This window comes from Podarcis liolepis, assembly GCF_965112155.1.
Source record: "Podarcis liolepis genome assembly, chromosome: 16".
Lineage (NCBI taxonomy): Eukaryota > Metazoa > Chordata > Lepidosauria > Squamata > Lacertidae > Podarcis > Podarcis liolepis.
The window spans coordinates 31,631,886-31,648,861 of NC_139567.1; the positions used below are offsets into that span (position 1 = coordinate 31,631,886).

The 16,976-nt window shown below is 52.5% G+C and overlaps 2 protein-coding genes across 4 annotated transcripts in view; one reads left to right on the forward strand and one right to left on the reverse strand.

Moving 5' to 3' along the window:
* The window catches only part of LOC310695202 (uncharacterized protein), a 42,873-nt gene extending 34,821 nt beyond the window's left edge, over nt 1–8,052 (reverse strand). Inside the window, exon 1 of the mRNA XM_083479289.1 lies at nt 7,798–8,052. The gene's annotated coding sequence lies outside the window, so the exon portion shown is untranslated. The remainder of the gene's footprint in view (nt 1–7,797) is intronic.
* A 1,666-nt stretch (nt 8,053–9,718) lies between these two features.
* Nucleotides 9,719–16,976, forward strand: part of POR (cytochrome p450 oxidoreductase) — a 47,708-nt gene continuing 40,450 nt past the window's right edge. Inside the window, exon 1 of one of the 3 annotated variants that reach the window (XM_083479280.1) lies at nt 9,719–9,971. Coding sequence is in view for 1 of the 3 variants with exons in the window: in XM_083479278.1 (XP_083335404.1) it covers nt 11,593–11,612 (20 nt within the window). In the remaining 2 variants the exon portion in view is untranslated. Of the gene's footprint in view, nt 9,972–11,577; nt 11,613–13,373; nt 13,591–16,976 lie in introns of those variants that run through there. The other 2 variants (XM_083479278.1, XM_083479279.1) reach the window with 2 other exon arrangements.

Consider the following 16,976-nt stretch of genomic DNA (forward strand, 5'->3'; position numbering starts at 1 on the left):
TTCATGGGTGGAAGCAGTCAAAGTCTTGCCGCCCTCCTCCCTTGGAGCTCAGGGTTTAAAGAGCCCTTTGCCCAAGTCTCAGAATCAGTGGTGGAGGGTGGTTCTGCCAAAGCCTCTTGCTGTCCTCCCTTAAAACTAGGGATTTAAGGAGCCCTTTGCCTGGGGTCAGGGGCGCGGGTGGCGCTGTGGGTTAAACCACAGAGCCTAGGACTTGCCAATCAGAAGGTCGGCGGTTCGAATCCCTGCGATGGGGTGTGCTCCCGTTGCTCAGTCCCTGCTACTGCCAACCTAGCAGTTCGAAAGCACCTCAAAGTGCAAGTAGATAAATAGGTACCACTCCGGCGGGAAGGAAAACGGTGTTTCCGTGCGCTGCTCTGGTTCACCAGAAGCGGCTTAGTCATGCTGGCCACATGATCCGGAAGCTGTCTGCGGACAAACGCCAGCTCCCTCAGCCAATAAAGCGAGATGAGCGCCGCAACCCCAGAGTCTGTCACGACTGGACCTAATGGTCAGGGGTCCCTCTACCTTTACCTTTTACCTTGCCTGGGGTCAGTGGCCAAGGGTGGATTTTCCAAAGCCTCTTGCTATTCTCCTCATTTGGAGCTAAGGGTTTAGGGAGCCTGTGCTGGTCCCGGGGGTAAGGTACCTTGGGTGTAGCAGAGTCCACACGACGAGGGGCAAGGTCCGAGGCAGAGAGCCGGGCGGGGAACAGGTACGCTGGAACAGGAGGCTGTGCAGGGAACAGGAACACCGGATGGTCGGGAACAGGAGGCCGAGCAGGGAACAGGAGTACCGGATAGTCAGGAACAGGAAGCCGAGCAGGGAACAGGAGTACCGGATAGTCAGGAACAGGAGGCCGAGCAGGGATCAGGAACACAGGAAGGTCCGAAGCCAACAACGACGTTGCTCCCGCAACCTGGGGCCGGGCTGACTGGGCTTTTATCCTCTTCTAAGGCCAGGGGTGGTCCCGGCCCCCAGGAGCCCCGCCTCCTCTGGCCTTAAGGCGAGCACTCCTCCTGGGGGCAACCAGTTCCCTTCGCCTCTCTGCCCTAAGCCTCTGCAGATCAGGAGAGGCCGAAGGGTTACTGGGCCCTGGAGGAGGCTCACCTGTGGCCACTGAGTCGTCAAGCCTCTCTGGGGCCAGAAGGGTTTCACCTGGGGCCAGCTCCTGATGCACTGCCACAGGTGCAGGTTCTTCAGCATCTAGGCCTTGCCCCAGTTCAGCCGGCCCTGGAGGCGGGGACTCTTGTGCAGGCTGGGATTCCTCTGTTTCATCCTCCGAATCGGAATCCCAGGCCATCACACCATCCCCCCTCCCAGGCCCCCCCCTCAACCGAGGGTCCGGACCCGGCTTGCCGGGGTACGTCGCATGGAACTCTCGGAGGCAGGCAGGTGCGTGGACGTTGGCCGCTGGTTCCCAGGAACGGTCCTCTGGTCCGTACCCCTTCCAGTCAATGAGATACTGCAGCTTTCCCCTGCGGTATCGGGAGTCCAGGATGCGTTCCACCTCATACTCAGGCTCTCCCCGAACCAACACTGGCTGCGGTCGGGGACGGTTCGGGTGGAACTCGTCGGGTGGGGCCACCGGACTCAAAAGGGACCTGTGGAAGACCGGGTGAACCTTCAGGGTTGCGGGTAACCGGAGACGAAATGCCACAGGAGAGACTTGGTCTACGATAGGGAACGGGCCGGTGAAGCGGGCGTCCAACTTCCGCGAAGGTCGAGAGGGGTGGAGGTGGCGAGTGGAGAGCCAAACCAGGTCACCGACGCGAAGTTCCGGCCCCACCTGGCGGTGGCGGTCGGCCTGGGCTTTGTACGCTTCCTTGGCCTGGTGCAGTTGCTCCACCAAAAGCTGTTGCTGGGACTGGAGCTCTTGAAGCCACTCCGTCACCGCCGGGACCGCGGACGCCGGCAGCACCTCTGGAAACAGCCGTGGATGATAACCATAACTGGCCTGGAACGGGGTCTGCTGGGTGGACGCATTCACCGCGTTGTTATAGGCGAACTCTGCCAATGCCAGGTGGTCGACCCAGTCATCCTGCTGGTAGCTGCAGTAACACCGGAGGTACTGCTCCAGCACCGCGTTCGCCCGTTCCGTCTGGCCATCGGTCTGTGGGTGGTAGGCTGACGAGAGGCAGACCTCTGTCCCAAGGGTCTGGTGTAATGCTCGCCAGAACCGGGATGTGAACTGAACGCCCCGGTCGGACACCACGCGCTGAGGTAGGCCATGCAAGCGGAAGACATGCTGAAGGTACAGCTGAGCAGTTTCCTTGGCTGTGGGTACAGATGGACAGGGAGCGCAGTGCACCATCTTGGTGAAATGGTCGGAGAAAACCAGAAGGCAGGTACAGCCACGAGACGAGGGTAAGTCCACTATAAAGTCCAATGAAACCGTGTGCCAAGGACGCGGTGGAACTGGCAATGGCTGAAGTAGGCCGGGGGGTCGCCCGGTAGGTCCCTTGGCGCGCCGGCAGACATCACAACCAGCAACGTAGCGAGCCACGTCAGCCTTCAGGCGGGGCCACCAAAACTCTCGACTGACCAGATGGGTGGTCCGATACCGTCCAAAGTGCCCCGCTGCTGGGGCATCATGGGCCATCCGGAGAACCTCCAGCCGTAGTGGCCCTGGCGGGATGTACAGACGACCGTGATGCAGCAGAAGGCCCTGATGCAGGACCAGTCCCGGATACTGTGGGCTGGACCCTTCAGCCAGCTCCCGGAGCCGATCCTGGGCCCAAGCGTCGACCCGCTGCTGTTCCCGCACCCGAACCTGCAGTGGCTGCGCCTCCTGGGTGGCCAGGAATGCAGCCGGAGGTAGGATCGTGGTGGGTTCTGCTTGCTGTACCGTGTCTGCGTTGTCTTCAGGTTTCCGGGACAGGGCATCCGCCTTCTGATTCTGAGAGCTAGGGATGTAGCGGATCCGGAACTGGAACCGGGAAAAGAACAACGCCCACCGGATCTGTCTTTGGTTCAGCTTGCGGGTGGTCTGGAGGTACTCCAGGTTCCGGTGGTCGGTTCTCACCTCCACCGGGTGTCGTGCCCCCTCAAGATGGTGGCGCCAGACCTCAAAGGCTACCTTGATGGCCAGTAGTTCCCGCTCCCACACAGTATAGTTACGCTCCGCTGGTAGGAGCTGGCGGGAATAGAAGGCACAGGGTAAGAGTGGCGCTTCAGGCCCAATCTGTTGAGACAAGACGGCACCGAGAGCCGTACTGGAGGCGTCGGTCTCCACCACAAAAGGTCGAGAGGGGTCAGGATGTTGTAAGATTGGTGCCCTCTGGAAACAGGCCTTCAACCCCTGAAACGCCTCCTCTGCCTCCTTGTCCCAGGAAAACGGCGTCTTTGGGCGCAGTAGCCGGGTCAACGGGGTGGTGCGATGAGCATAATCAGCGATGAAGGTCCGGTAGTAATTGGCGAACCCCAGGAAACGCTGTAGGTCCTTGCGGTTCCGGGGTGCCGCCCATTCTCGAACCGCTGTCACCTTCCCCGGGTCCATTTGCACCCCATCTGGAGAGAGCCGGTGACCAAGGAAGTCCACAGTCCGCTGATGGAACTCGCACTTGCTGAGCTTTGCGTACAAACGGTGCTCACGCAAGCGCTGCAGCACGGACCGGACATGTCCCTCATGGTGAGCCGGGTCACGGGAGTAAATCAGTATGTCATCCAAATACACCACCACGTACTTGTCTAACAAGTCCTGAAACACGTGGTTGATGTAGCGTTGGAACACAGCAGGCGCGTTGCACAAACCGAAAGGCATAACCAAATATTCGAACTGCCCGTACCGGGTCCCAAACGCTGTCTTCCACTCATCCCCGGCTCGGATCCGAATCAAGTTGTAGGCCCCTCGGAGGTCCAGCTTGGTGAACACCTGTGCCCCTTGCACCCGCTCCAGCAGCTCCGAGATAAGGGGTAAGGGGTACCGGTCTGGGACGGTAATTTTGTTCAGGGCTCGGTAATCATGGCAAGGGCGGAGTTCCCCACATTTCTTCTTAACGAAAAGCACTGGTGCCGCGGTAGGTGAGGTGGAAGGCCTAATGAACCCACGCTCCAGGTTCTTGCGCAAGAAGTCCTGCAAAGCCTCGCGCTCTGGCTCTGTTAGGGAATATAAGCGACTCACTGGTAAAGGCGCTCCGGGTTGGAGGTCTATGCCGCAGTCAAAAGGCCGATGCGGCGGCAGCTGGTCTGCCCCCCGTTCCTCGAACACGTCCTGGTAGTCTTGGTACACGGCTGGGAGCGTGGGTGCTGCCTCCTCTGAGGGCGCGGCCGCCAGCGTTCCGGATTGAGCATGGGAACATGGGTCTGGGAAGTGCACGGTCCGTTTGACCCAGTCAATCTGAACGTTGTGGGCTTCCAGCCAGTCCATCCCGAGCACCAGGGGGAAGCGGGGCATAGAAGCAATGTCCAAAGTTCGCAACTCCCGGTGCTGCTGGAGACACAGGACCAGGGGCTGGGTCTCCTGAGTAACAGCACCTGAACGCAGAAGTCGTCCATCAATCGCTTCCACCTGGATCGGTACTGGCTTGTTCCGAAGTGGCACCTGATAATGGGTGGCAAAAGCAGCGTCCATATAGGAGCGGGTTGCCCCTGAATCTACCAAAGCATGGGTGAGGATCCAGGGCCCCCCTGGAGGGTATAAACGTACCGAAACCATAAGATGTTGCAAGTCCATTGGTGCGGGCCCATTCTGTACGGTTTGGGACCCCCGGTAGCTAGGGCCATCAGCTACTGGGGTTGGCGGTTTCCCTGCGGCTGGCGTTTCTCAGGGCAGGACCGAGCGAAGTGTCCACTTCCGCCACAGTAAAGACAGAGATTTCCCTCCCGACGCCGCGCCTTCTCTGCGGGGGAAAGGCGTGGCCGCACTGCCCCGAGCTGCATAGGCTCCTCCGTTAAATCAGTTGTGACCGTGGGGCTGCCGGAAAAAGCTGGTGCCGTGAACTGGGAGTGTCGGCGACCCCGGGCCTGACGACGATCCTCCAACCGGTCGTCTATTTGTAGACTCCGTTGAATGAGAGTGTCCAGCGTGGTGGGGCGTTCCATTGTGGCCAACTGGTCCAGTACCTCGTCCGAAAGCCCTTCGAGATACTGGTCCCGCAGTGCCGAGTCATTCCAGGTCAAGTCCTGTGCCAACAGCCGAAACTCCGTGGTATATGTGGCCACCGTGGACTTGCCCTGTTTCAAACGCCGAATCGCCCGGTTGGCTTGACTCTCTTTCTGGGGGTTGCCGAACGCGGCCTCCAAACGATTGCAAAACCCCGTATAGTCTGCCAGCAAGGGGGAGTCTTGCCTGAGTAGCGGCAACGCCCACTTGGCCGCCTGGTCCTTTAACAAACTAATCAAAAAGTGCACCTTGGTGCGGTCGTCAGGAAAGTTCCGGGCTCGCCCCTGAATATACAGCTTGGCCTGGGCCAGGAACATGGGAAAGCTGGCCGGGGCTCCATCAAATTTCTCAGGCAAAGCCACTGGGTACTTGCCCGGAGCCGGGGCGTCGGCCCCAGGAGCCGGTAGGGCTTCCAAGCGTTGCTGAAGTGCCACAACCGCGTCGTTGAGCTGCTGCACGGTGTGAATCAAGGCCTGGTTCTCCTGGGCCAAAGCCACCAGTGTAGCCGCCTGTTCAGCCATGGCCTCTGGCTCTTCCCGAACGCACCCCTACGAAGGGGGAGTGCGGGTGTGGCGGGAGCAAACTGTGCTGGTCCCGGGGGTAAGGTACCTTGGGTGTAGCAGAGTCCACACGACGAGGGGCAAGGTCCGAGGCAGAGAGCCGGGCGGGGAACAGGTACGCTGGAACAGGAGGCTGTGCAGGGAACAGGAACACCGGATGGTCGGGAACAGGAGGCCGAGCAGGGAACAGGAGTACCGGATAGTCAGGAACAGGAAGCCGAGCAGGGAACAGGAGTACCGGATAGTCAGGAACAGGAGGCCGAGCAGGGATCAGGAACACAGGAAGGTCCGAAGCCAACAACGACGTTGCTCCCGCAACCTGGGGCCGGGCTGACTGGGCTTTTCTCCTCTTCTAAGGCCAGGGGTGGTCCCGGCCCCCAGGAGCCCCGCCTCCTCTGGCCTTAAGGCGAGCACTCCTCCTGGGGGCAACCAGTTCCCTTCGCCTCTCTGCCCTAAGCCTCTGCAGATCAGGAGAGGCCGAAGGGTTACTGGGCCCTGGAGGAGGCTCACCTGTGGCCACTGAGTCGTCAAGCCTCTCTGGGGCCAGAAGGGTTTCACCTGGGGCCAGCTCCTGATGCACTGCCACAGGTGCAGGTTCTTCAGCATCTAGGCCTTGCCCCAGTTCAGCCGGCCCTGGAGGCGGGGACTCTTGTGCAGGCTGGGATTCCTCTGTTTCATCCTCCGAATCGGAATCCCAGGCCATCACAGAGCCCTTTGCCTGTGTCTTTTACAAGTGCCAAATAATAGTCATTCTAAACTTGCAATAAATCAGTGATTCAGGGCAGCGGCAGCTACACTTTGGAACTCCTTGCTCATTGATGTTAGGCAGGCGCCTAATTTGTTCCAGATATTTTGCTCCAGAATGCCTATGCAGGCATGTAATTTTAGCCTGCAACCTTGATCCATTATTTTAGTGTTTTATAATTACTGGTTTTATTTCATATTATAATTTTTTTTAATGTCACTTGTTTTTTCCTGTATTTTTGATGAGCATCTTAGGATGTCTAAAATATAGGTCTGGTAATACATATGTACATTTTGTTAAACGTTGAGAGAGAAAGAGAGAGAGACAACGAATGAACAAACAAGAGGCTGTTGCCTAAAAATGCAGCTCAACACTTGTGGGAAAGTGGCCAAAGCGAGTAATAGGTGCATCCTTGATACTTCAGGCAATGCAGCGGAAGGAGACTGGAAGCTCCTCAAAGCAAGATAGACTCGCTGGGGCTTTTATGTGGTGTCAGCTGCCACATCTGGTAACCTGGAGTGGGTTATGTCTAGCCTTGGCACAGAATCCTATGCTTGGATGGATGCAACAGACCTTCGGTCCCTCCAAGTTTTATGTTGCTACAAATAGTTCATCACATTTAATAGTGGTTAGTGGGTGGCGCTGTGGGTTAAACCACTGAGCCTAGGGCTTGCCGATCAGAAGGTCAGTGGTTCGAATACCCACAACCTGGTGAGCTCCCGTTGCTCTGTCCCAGCTCCTGCCAACCTAGCAGTTCGAAAGCACGAAGTAAAAGTAGATAAATAGGTACTGCTCTGGCGAGAAGGTAAACAGCATTTCCGTGCGCTGCTCTGGTTTGCCAGAAGCAGCTCAGTCATGCTGGCCACATGACCCGGAAGCTGTACACTGGCTCCCTCAGCCAATAAAGTGAGATGAGCACTGCAACCCCAGAGTCGTCCGCGACTGGACCTAATGGTCAAGGGTCCCTCTACCTTTAACCTTCTGCAGCAGTGGATTAACTAGGCTGTGTGGGTTGATTTTCTGTCGTGTGTGTGTGTGTAAGAGAGAGAGAGAGAGAGGAACTCTATGTACAAGTCAAATAAATGAAAACAAGCAAGCAAAGCACGCTATGCTTTTACTATGCAAGCAAGCTGGCAGGTTTATTTACAGAATGTGAGTCAGCTTGCTTTCTGACATGCTTGGAAAGGGCACTTCTTGTGACACTGATGTCCTCCAGCACAAAATTTGGGAATAGTCATTCCAAAATAAGCACCAGAATATTTTTGCATCACATAGTTGGGTTGGGTGGCGTAATTAAGAGCAACAAATGTTGGAAAGGGGTTTATCTATCTATCTGTCCATCTCAAAATATTGTCACTAAACTCGGCACAAGGGTTCCATACCCTCCATACCTTTCCAGGGACAGTTCCGGAATTACCAAAGCCATCCTGCCTTCTGATTTGATCCCAGAACCTCCCTGTTTTCCCCGCCAGTGCTGCCACTGCCAAGCTTGGAGAGGAGGATGAGCCGGCATTTGTCCTGAGCAGCGGTGGCAGCAGCAGCGAGGGAGCATCCTGTGGCCTCCCTATGAGCGCTGCTGCTGACTTCCTCCCTTGGGCAGCTCATAGCTGCTCCTGGAGAGCGGAGGAGGAGGAGGAGGAGAGGCTGCGGCCACTAAGACCCAACCCTGTGTGACAGGTGGGCAGAGGGAAGGGTCACCCTGGGTGGGAAGAAAGGGGGAGCGGAGTGGAACGCAAAATGTCTTGACTTTTTCTTATTAAAAAAATATATTTATGCATCCACATCTAATCTCGCCCCTTTCTAAAATTTATTTATTGGTGTGTATGTGTTTTGCAAGTCTACCAAAGAATAAAATAGGGTTTAAGATTTTTTTTCAGGACGGTGGACGGCATGTTCTGTTGGTGGAATGGTGCTGACATTCACACTTCTTTGGATAGGAAATGCTGGGGTGGAATGAGAAGATCAGTTGGAGTGGGGGGACTGAGCAATGCCCCTATTTTCATCTGAAGAATGTTGGAGGGTATGGGGTTCCCAAGGTGGGGGTAGCAGTTGTTGTTGATGTTTGGCCACCAGACGCCATTTTGAATCAAGTTAGCAAACCCAAACATCACTTTGGCATGACTGTTTGGATGCCGGGCAGTATTTTGAATCAAAATGGCGGACCCCAGTGTGGCTTGGCTGTGACTTTTTTGGCATAGGTTTGGCTGCTTCACGATATACGGTATTATCATCAAACTCAGCACGAGGGTTCCTGAAGTGGTCTAGCCATGTTCATTGATGTTTGGATACCGGGAGCCATTTTGAATGGCTGGGGAAAGCCAGATGAGCGGGGTATAAATAATAAAGTTGTGATGGTGATAATGCTGATGAATCAAGATGGCGGGCTGAAATATAACTTTGCAGTGACTTTGTCCAATTTTGGTGTGACAGGTCCAAACTCACAAATTGCACTATCCATTTTAAAATCACAATCTTTTTTGGTTTCTACACAGCCCTAGGCAGCACTACATCTCTCCCCGCTAGTGCCCAAAGATCAGAAGTTTGAAAGCCATGTGATCTCAATGAAGACAAATGTCACTTTTTCTTTTTCTTTTAGCACAGTGGAACTGGTTTGGAGAAAATGCACCTTTTTTTCTCTCCTAGGGTGAACTCTGAAAAACTGACCCTACAAGTCTCCACACTAAACACTAGGAAAAGTTGGCTGTGATAGGGACCTACTGGCTAGGGCCTGTAATGTCACTCACACACCTCTCCCTGATATCTGGAGCACTTTTCTCAAGTGCATGCACCTGGTGAGAGACTTTGGGGTCCTTGAGCTTGGCTTCCTTGGAATGAAGGTCAATGGAGACTGTGGTGTCTTTTGGATATATGGTTTTATTTACACATCTATACCACCTGAGCATAGGATGGATGGGCTCACAGCATTAACACCCTGAAAGATCTGGCCTCCCTATAAGGTTTCTGGGGAAGCCCCACAGTCAGCTTTGGGTCTAGCTCAGAGCAAGACATGCCTATGTGTCTCCAGCTTCCATAACCAGCCTAAACTTACAAACAAAACTCTGGCCATTGTTATTCTATGTTACAAAGTGATGTCTCTTGCAACATGACTCTGTGGCAACAGGGCAATCTGGCCCGGAAGCAAATAGGCATGAATTACCACATTCCACCAGCAAAGGGTTGCACACTGTTGCCTGTGGTATGGTTCATTGAAAAGTCTGCCACCTTTCCAATTTTGGAGAGCCTTCCCCATTGGGACGAAGCCAGCTCTGCCAGCCAATCAGTTTCCACCCTCCTCCTCCATCCCTCCACCCATTTCCGCAACTGACCTCTGGCACAGGCTGAATCTAGCAGGAAGAGGCTTAGGATAAATAAGAAACTCCAAGGCAAAGCTGTGTATTGAGATCCAGAGCAAGGGGCAAAGCCAGCTCGGAGACATCAAGTTCATCATTCATCCAGTGGCACTTTTTCCGTGTGGACTTTACAACGTTTACGTCAGCTGGGTTGCGCAAGAAAGAACTATCACTGGGATTTCTTGAAAGAACTTTCATTTCCAACTTCAGAACAGGTTAGTGGTTCTCAACCCTCACCAAAATCAGAGCAGTACAGGGGTACTGCTGTACAGCGGGTTCCGGCGGTGTGGCAGCAGCAGGAGGCCCCATTAGCTAAAGTGGTGCTTCAGGTTAAGAACAGTTTCAGGTGAAGAACGGACCTCCGGAACGAATTAAGTATTTAACCCGAGGTACCACTGTATACAACAACTGGGCATGGAACCACACCAGAAAAACTGTATCGGAAAGCTGAAATCAGAAATCAGCTGGCTTTGTGGAAAGATGTGTCGACAATTGCCTATCATAAGCCTGACAGGTTAGAAAAGGTTTCAGGAGGTGTTTAAAAGTTGGCACAGAAGCCACTTACTAAATCTCTAGTGGCAGAGCATTCTGCAAGACTGGGCTGATGACACTAAAGGCTCAGCTCCTTGTTGTTGTCAAATGAGTCTCGCCAACCCAGGGAATGACCAGTGGTGCTCTTATAGATGATCTCAGCGATCGAGCTGTGATATAAGGATTAATACAGTCCCTTGTTCCCTGGACCCAAGTAGTTCAGGGCTCTGTAAATTACAGCCGACTCACAATTTACATGCATTTAACTTGTGCAATTACAGCTTTACATGCTTGGGGGGGGGGAGGGGGGGACTGTCAGTAATCTTACCCACTATCACACTCACCTGGGGGAGTGTGGTAAGTTAAGTGCTGTGCTTCTTATGGTTTTTAAGGGTTGTTTTGACTATACAGTGGTACCTCTGGTTAAGAACTTAATTCGTTCTGGAGGTCTGTTTTTAACCTGAAACTGTTCTTAACCCGAAGGTAATATTTCTGGGTTAGCGGAGTCTGTAACCTGAAGCATATGTAACCTGAAGCGTATGTAACCCGAGGTACCACTGTATCCGATTCTAGCTTCAGGCTCTATCCCTGGAACATAACCCCAGTGTAAGCCAAGAGTGGACTGCAATACAATGACCTTGAACTTGGATCAGTGGTAAATGAGCAGCCAGTGCAGCTGTTTTAACAAAGGCGTTGCATGCTGTTAGCCAGCTGGCCGCCACATTCTGCACCAGCAGGAACTTTTGAACCAGGCCCAAGGGCAGCCCCACACAGAGTGCATTACAGTAATCCAGTCTCGAGGTTATCCAGTGGTACTACAGTGGTCAGGCTATCCCTGCCCAGGAATGGCTGCAGCTTGTGAACAACACAAAGCTGGCGAAAGGCTCTTCTGGCCACAGAAGACAGTTGAGCCTCTAGGGACAAAAATGTACCCCCCTCACACTCCCAAACGTGATTATTTGACAGCTAGTCCCATGGATTTCTGGGGATCTTTTTATTTTATTTTATGGAAGTGGGCTGAAAATGGAAGCAGCAGAATCCTTTGCTTAGAATAAATGCTTTTCCATGGGAATAGCTGCTGAGTGTGGTTTAGATTTGAACAGAAGGAAGCCAACTGATTGGTTAAGTACCTGTCTCGCAAACGGAAGATCCCATGTTCAATTCCTAATGGCATCTCCAGGTAGGGCTGGTAAAGATTCCTGCCTGAAACCCTGAGAGCTGCTGCCCATCAACGTAGACCAGAGGTGGGTAACCTGAGGCCAGCCAGATATTACTGGACTCCAACTCCCATCATCCCTAACCAGCATGGCCAGTGGCCTTGGAGGGTAAGGCTATCAATTAGCTCCTAGACACAATAATGGCTATGTTTTGGCTCCATTGTGGGAGGCATCAAATGCTTCTGTTACTGAAAACCACAGGAAGAGGAGAGTGTGCTTGGTGATTTCCCACAATCATCTGGCTGGCCACTGTAAGAACAAGGATAAAGTTGGCCCTGGTGAATGAGGATATCCGCAGACACATTTGCCATAGCCACCCACGTACCTTTAGAGGTGTTTATGCCAGGTTCAAAATGTGACACACTGGGTTTGATTTGTATTGAGGCAAAACATCTAATTCTGGGCAGACTAGCTCTGCTGTCTCTTCTACGCTTATCCTGATAAGCTCCAACAGGATACCTGAAAAAAGAGGAGGGAGGGGAGAGCTTGATTGATTGATTAATCAGTATCAAACAACAACAAAATATGGTGCAACCAATCTGGATTGCCTCAAAGGAAGATTGGACAAATTTGTGGAGAGGGAGGCTATCCACAGCTACAAGAGAGAGCTAGTGTGGTGTAGTGGTTAAGAGCGGTAGTCTCGTAATCTGGGGAACCGGGTTCGTGTCTCCGCTCCTCCACATGCAGCGGTTGGGTGACCTTGGGCCAGTCACACTTCTCTGAAGTCTCTCAGCCTTACTCACCTCACAGAGTGTTTGTTGTGGGGGAGGAAGGGAAAGGAGAATGTTAGCCGCTTTGAGACTCCTTCGGGTAGTGATAAAGCGGGATATCAAATCCAAACTCTTCTTCTTCTTCTACAAGCCATGATGGCTACAGATCGCCTCCACACAGGAGGCAGAAATGCTTCTGGATTCCAGTTGCTGGAAGCTGTGGGAAGGGAGAGGGCTCTTGCGCTCAGGTCTTGCTTGTGGGGTTTTATCTACTGAACTATTAGTTAGCACTTTAGAGCATCTGTGAGAACAGGATGCTGGACTAGATGGGCCATTGGCCTGATCCAGTTGGGCTCTTCTTATATTCTTGGAACAGGAATAAAGGGGGAAAGTTACTTCAGAGGTACGCTAGAAGCCACCTTGAGTGTGAGGACTCGCTCCCTGGGAGAGTCACAGTAAAGACAACTTCTCTCAGAGTGTGCAGGGCTGCTTCAGCTGGCCCTGGATGAGCTTGGTTCAAGAGCGCATCAGGCTGTAAAACATTGCACACAATGGTGCCACCATATAATTAAAATAATCAAGATTACGATGAGTCATGTTACATATTATTAGCATAGAATTTTATATAATTACTTATATAAAAGCAACCCCATAACCTTAATAAATTCTCCTGCTGATTGAAGTTCTGGAAATGTGAGGAAATGTCAGCAGCCCTCTCCCTGGGGGCTTCGCCTGTTTCACGGTGAGGCTAACCTCCATTAGAGACAAAGAAATGGGTTTTGCATTCTCCTGAAAGTAAACTCCACCCCTAATGAGTCAGTGGTGATATTATTGTTATTATTATTATTAAGCCTTCAGAAGGGACTTTTGGACCAGTCAGGCTGGTCAGTTTGGCACCCTTGCTGCTTTTTTTTTAATGCACATTTTCCTGCTGCTTCTGTTCCAAAAAGAAGGCGTCATCAATACTTTAACCTAAAACAAAACTTGCAGTCTGGTTCCCCTTGCAAAAGGTCCGACTAATTGGCCTTCTGAGAATCCACTCCTCCCCACCTGCGCATGCGCCGTCCCTTTAAAGTCTGCCTCCCTTCGACTCCGAGCAGGAAGGGATGTACCATTACGCGCGCATATAGAGGGGGAGAGGAAGATTGAGAGGCGCGTTGGGAGCGCCCGCCGTGCCATGAACGGGGACGGCGGAGGGGATGCCGTTTGCTACTCCCCCGCGTCTCTCAGTGGTAGATTCCTCCCTCCTCTAGCTCCGCCCCCTTCTCCCCTCCCTTTCTCTTTCTCTCTCCCTGCGCGAAGGGAAGGCCCTGCTCGGTTCTGCTGCTCCTGCCGGCTTGCACTTCCCAGCGCCGCTTTCTAGAGGGGGCTCCTCGGTGAGTGGCGGGGGAAGGGGCCCGGACGCCTGGGTTCTTGGCGGTGGGCGGGGGGGAGGAAGAAGAGCAGGACGCCTGGGTCGCTCTTGTTTTAAAGAGGCTGAGAGCTGAGGCCGGACGCCTGGGTCCCTTTTAGAAACTGGGTGGGGGGAAAGCGGAGAGTAGAATCTGCTGGACGCCTGGGTCCCTTTTGCTTTTGAAAGAAGGAGGGAGAGTAGAGGTCGGTCTCCTGGGTCCCTTTTAAAAAAAGGTGTGGGGGGGGGAGTACAGAGTCGGACGCCTGGGTCTCTATAAAAAAGATGGGTAGAATAGAAGCCGGACGCCTGGGTCCCTTTAATTTGTAAAAGAGGAAGAGAGTTAGCACCCGGACGCCTGGGTCCCTTTTGCTTTTGAAAGAAGGAGGGAGAGTAGAGGTCGGTCTCCTGGGTCCCTTTTAAAAAAAGGTGGGGGGGGGAGAGTACAGAGTCGGACGCCTGGGTCTCTATAAAAAAGATGGGTAGAGTAGAAGCCGGACGCCTGGGTCCCCTTAATTTGTAAAAGAGGAAGAGAGTTAGCACCCGGACTCCTGGGTCCATTTTGCTTTGAAAAGGAAGATGTGAGCGGAGGCCGGACGCCTGGGTCCCTTTAGGTAAGAAGTAGAGGAAAGTTCAGATTCCTGCAGGTCGAGTAGGGAAAAGCGTCCTGTGCTTGTTCCGCAAGGACGTGAGGGGGGGGGGAGGGGCTGAAGGCAGCAAACAGCTAAATAAATCGGGGACCCCCTTTTCAAGGGGGCGTTTCAAGGGTGTCTTACAGAACCAGGAGTCATAGGGTTTCTCTGGTAGTTAAATGCGAATGGTGCTGGTCTCCTGGGTTGACTTGGGTCGCGGAGGAATGAAGTGAACTCAGACCTCTGAATTTTCTTTTAAGGTCTTAAAATATATGTTATCTCTTTGCTAAGTCTGCGACTTCTGAGTTCCTTTAGAGCTGCTGCAGGGCTTCCGTCTTCTTTGAGGAACAAGAAGTATGTTTCGAAGAGCCAGACTTCCCCAGCATAACAGATAAAAATCAAAGCCTTTGAAAAACAGCAATCATGCACACAGATTTTTACTGTTGTTGTGGGGGTGAAATGTGGATAGCTGGGAGAACCATGTATGTGTCCTCTGAGGGAAAAGATGGGATATAAGGACAATACAGTGGCACCTCGGGTTACAAATGCTTCGGGTTACAGACTCCGCTAACCCAGAAGTAGCATGTTGGGTTAAGAACTTTACTTCAGGATGAGAACAGAAATTGTGCGGCGGCAGTGGGAGGCCCCACTAGCTAAAGTGGTACCTCAGGTTAAGAACGGTTTCAGGTTAAGAACGGACCTCCGGGACGAATTAAGTTCTTAACCAGAGGTACCACTGTAAATAGATGTGTTTCAGGGTTGGGGAGCGCCTGTGCATCTCTGAATGCTGCTGTACTGCAACTCCCATCATCCCTGTCCATTGGCCATGGTAGCTTGGGGCTGCTGGGAGCCCAAGTCCAAAAAACATAGTGAGGACTACAGGGTGTCCTCCATCCTTGATGTTGAGGGTGGGCTCCTTCCTTCTGGACCCTGGGGCTTTCAAATCCTTGCAGGCACTTTGATCCTGGCTACATGTATACTTTACTGTCTATCAGAGAGAGCTTGTGCTCTGGAAAGAAGCTACAGGGGGGAAAGCAGGGGATAGATAAATATGTAATAATGACGATGGGGATGATGATGACAGCTCAGTTGGTAGACCATGAGACTCTTAATCTCATGGTTGTGGGTTCAAGCCCCATGCTGGGCGAAATATTGCAGGGGGTTGGACTAGATGACCATCGGATCCCTTCCAACTCTACAATTATTTGACTGGAAGCCAGATTCTGAAGCGTTGCTTGCTGTGGGGGTTATGCAACGTGGACACCAGGGACCTCCTGAATAAGCACAGTGTTCGTGAGCCAGGAGTACTTGTTCAGTTTTCTGGACCGTGGATAATAAGAAACAGCTTCTTTGGGATTAGATGTGACAGCAAGGAATGTTTTGACTATCATGGCCCCCCCAGACTCCAGTCTTTTCTGGAGTATGGGCATCAACAGCTTTCCCCCAAGCAAACCCAGACGTCTTTCACCTGGTTTTACTTGGGAGTCCTGGTTGATGTTTTTTTCTCCCCTTGCCTTTCAAAGCACGTTTTATAGGTGGACTGAGAACTATATACTGTCCCCTAGTATTGGAGGCAGTACGCTGGGGATCTTGAGCACTGTTGTGTTCAGGTCCAAGGGATTTGGTTGGCCACTGTGAGAACAGGTTGCTGGACTATAACCCCCCCCCGCCCCCAATCCCTTTGGCCTGATTCAGCAACCAGGCACGTCTTAGGTCCTGTGACTCTTCAATGCTAGGCGTGACTTCAGATGTTAGTAGCAGATTATAGTGACTCTGATTATAGGAGATTGTTTTATTAGGCCACTTTTGCACCACCCGTCAGTCAAGGCCTCCAGCTGATTTGTGAAGTAGTAAAAACAAGAAACTATGAAATGCAACCAATATTTTCTAAAAAAATCAAGATGTGAAAAACAGTGCTGGCTAGGGCAAAACTAGCCAAAGGGTGTGTATGTGGGTAGCTTAATGAAACCCACAAGTACCCATTTCCTTCCCCATGCCTGTTTAAAACCAGTAAAAGATTGGGGGGCGGATAATTAAAGTCACAAGCCCTTCCCATAATTTTAGCCCTCTCTTCCCTATAGCACTGAAGGAGGATAGTCACAAAATAGGGAATGAGCCCCCTGGATTAGTTTAACACAATCGCTTTGCTGGATCAGGCCAATGGCCTATCTAGTCCAGCATCTTGTACATGCAGGCCCCAAGCACAAAAGCACCCTTGGACTTCCAATAGTTTCCAGCAACTAATATATGTGATCTTGGATGTGTTGGGTCTGGTTTGTTAAAAGTGGTCGGATGAGACTCTCTGTTGACGTGACCAGAGTTCCTCTACGATCTGGATCCCCGTGACAACCCCCATCCTGGGAGGAACGAGTTTTCAAAGAGCATCAAAAGCCTTGGCCTCCCCGCCATCCCCAATGTGAGGTACAGTGGTACCTCGGGATGCAAATGAGATCTGTTCCAGAGCCCTGTTCGCATCCTGAACAGAACGTAAGACGCGACAGCGCATGCGTGGGTCGCGTTTTGCCGCTTCCGTGCATGCGCATGATGTCATTTTGACCGTCTGCGCATGCGCGAACAACGAAACCCGGAAGTAACGTGCTCCGTTACTTCCGGGTCACCGCGGAGCGCGACCCGAAAATACTTATCCTGAAGTGTATTTATCCCGAGGTATGACTGTAGTCAGTTCTAGGTTTGTGTTGACCTGCCAGCCCTGGTCTGAAATGGAGGCAGAATGCCTTTC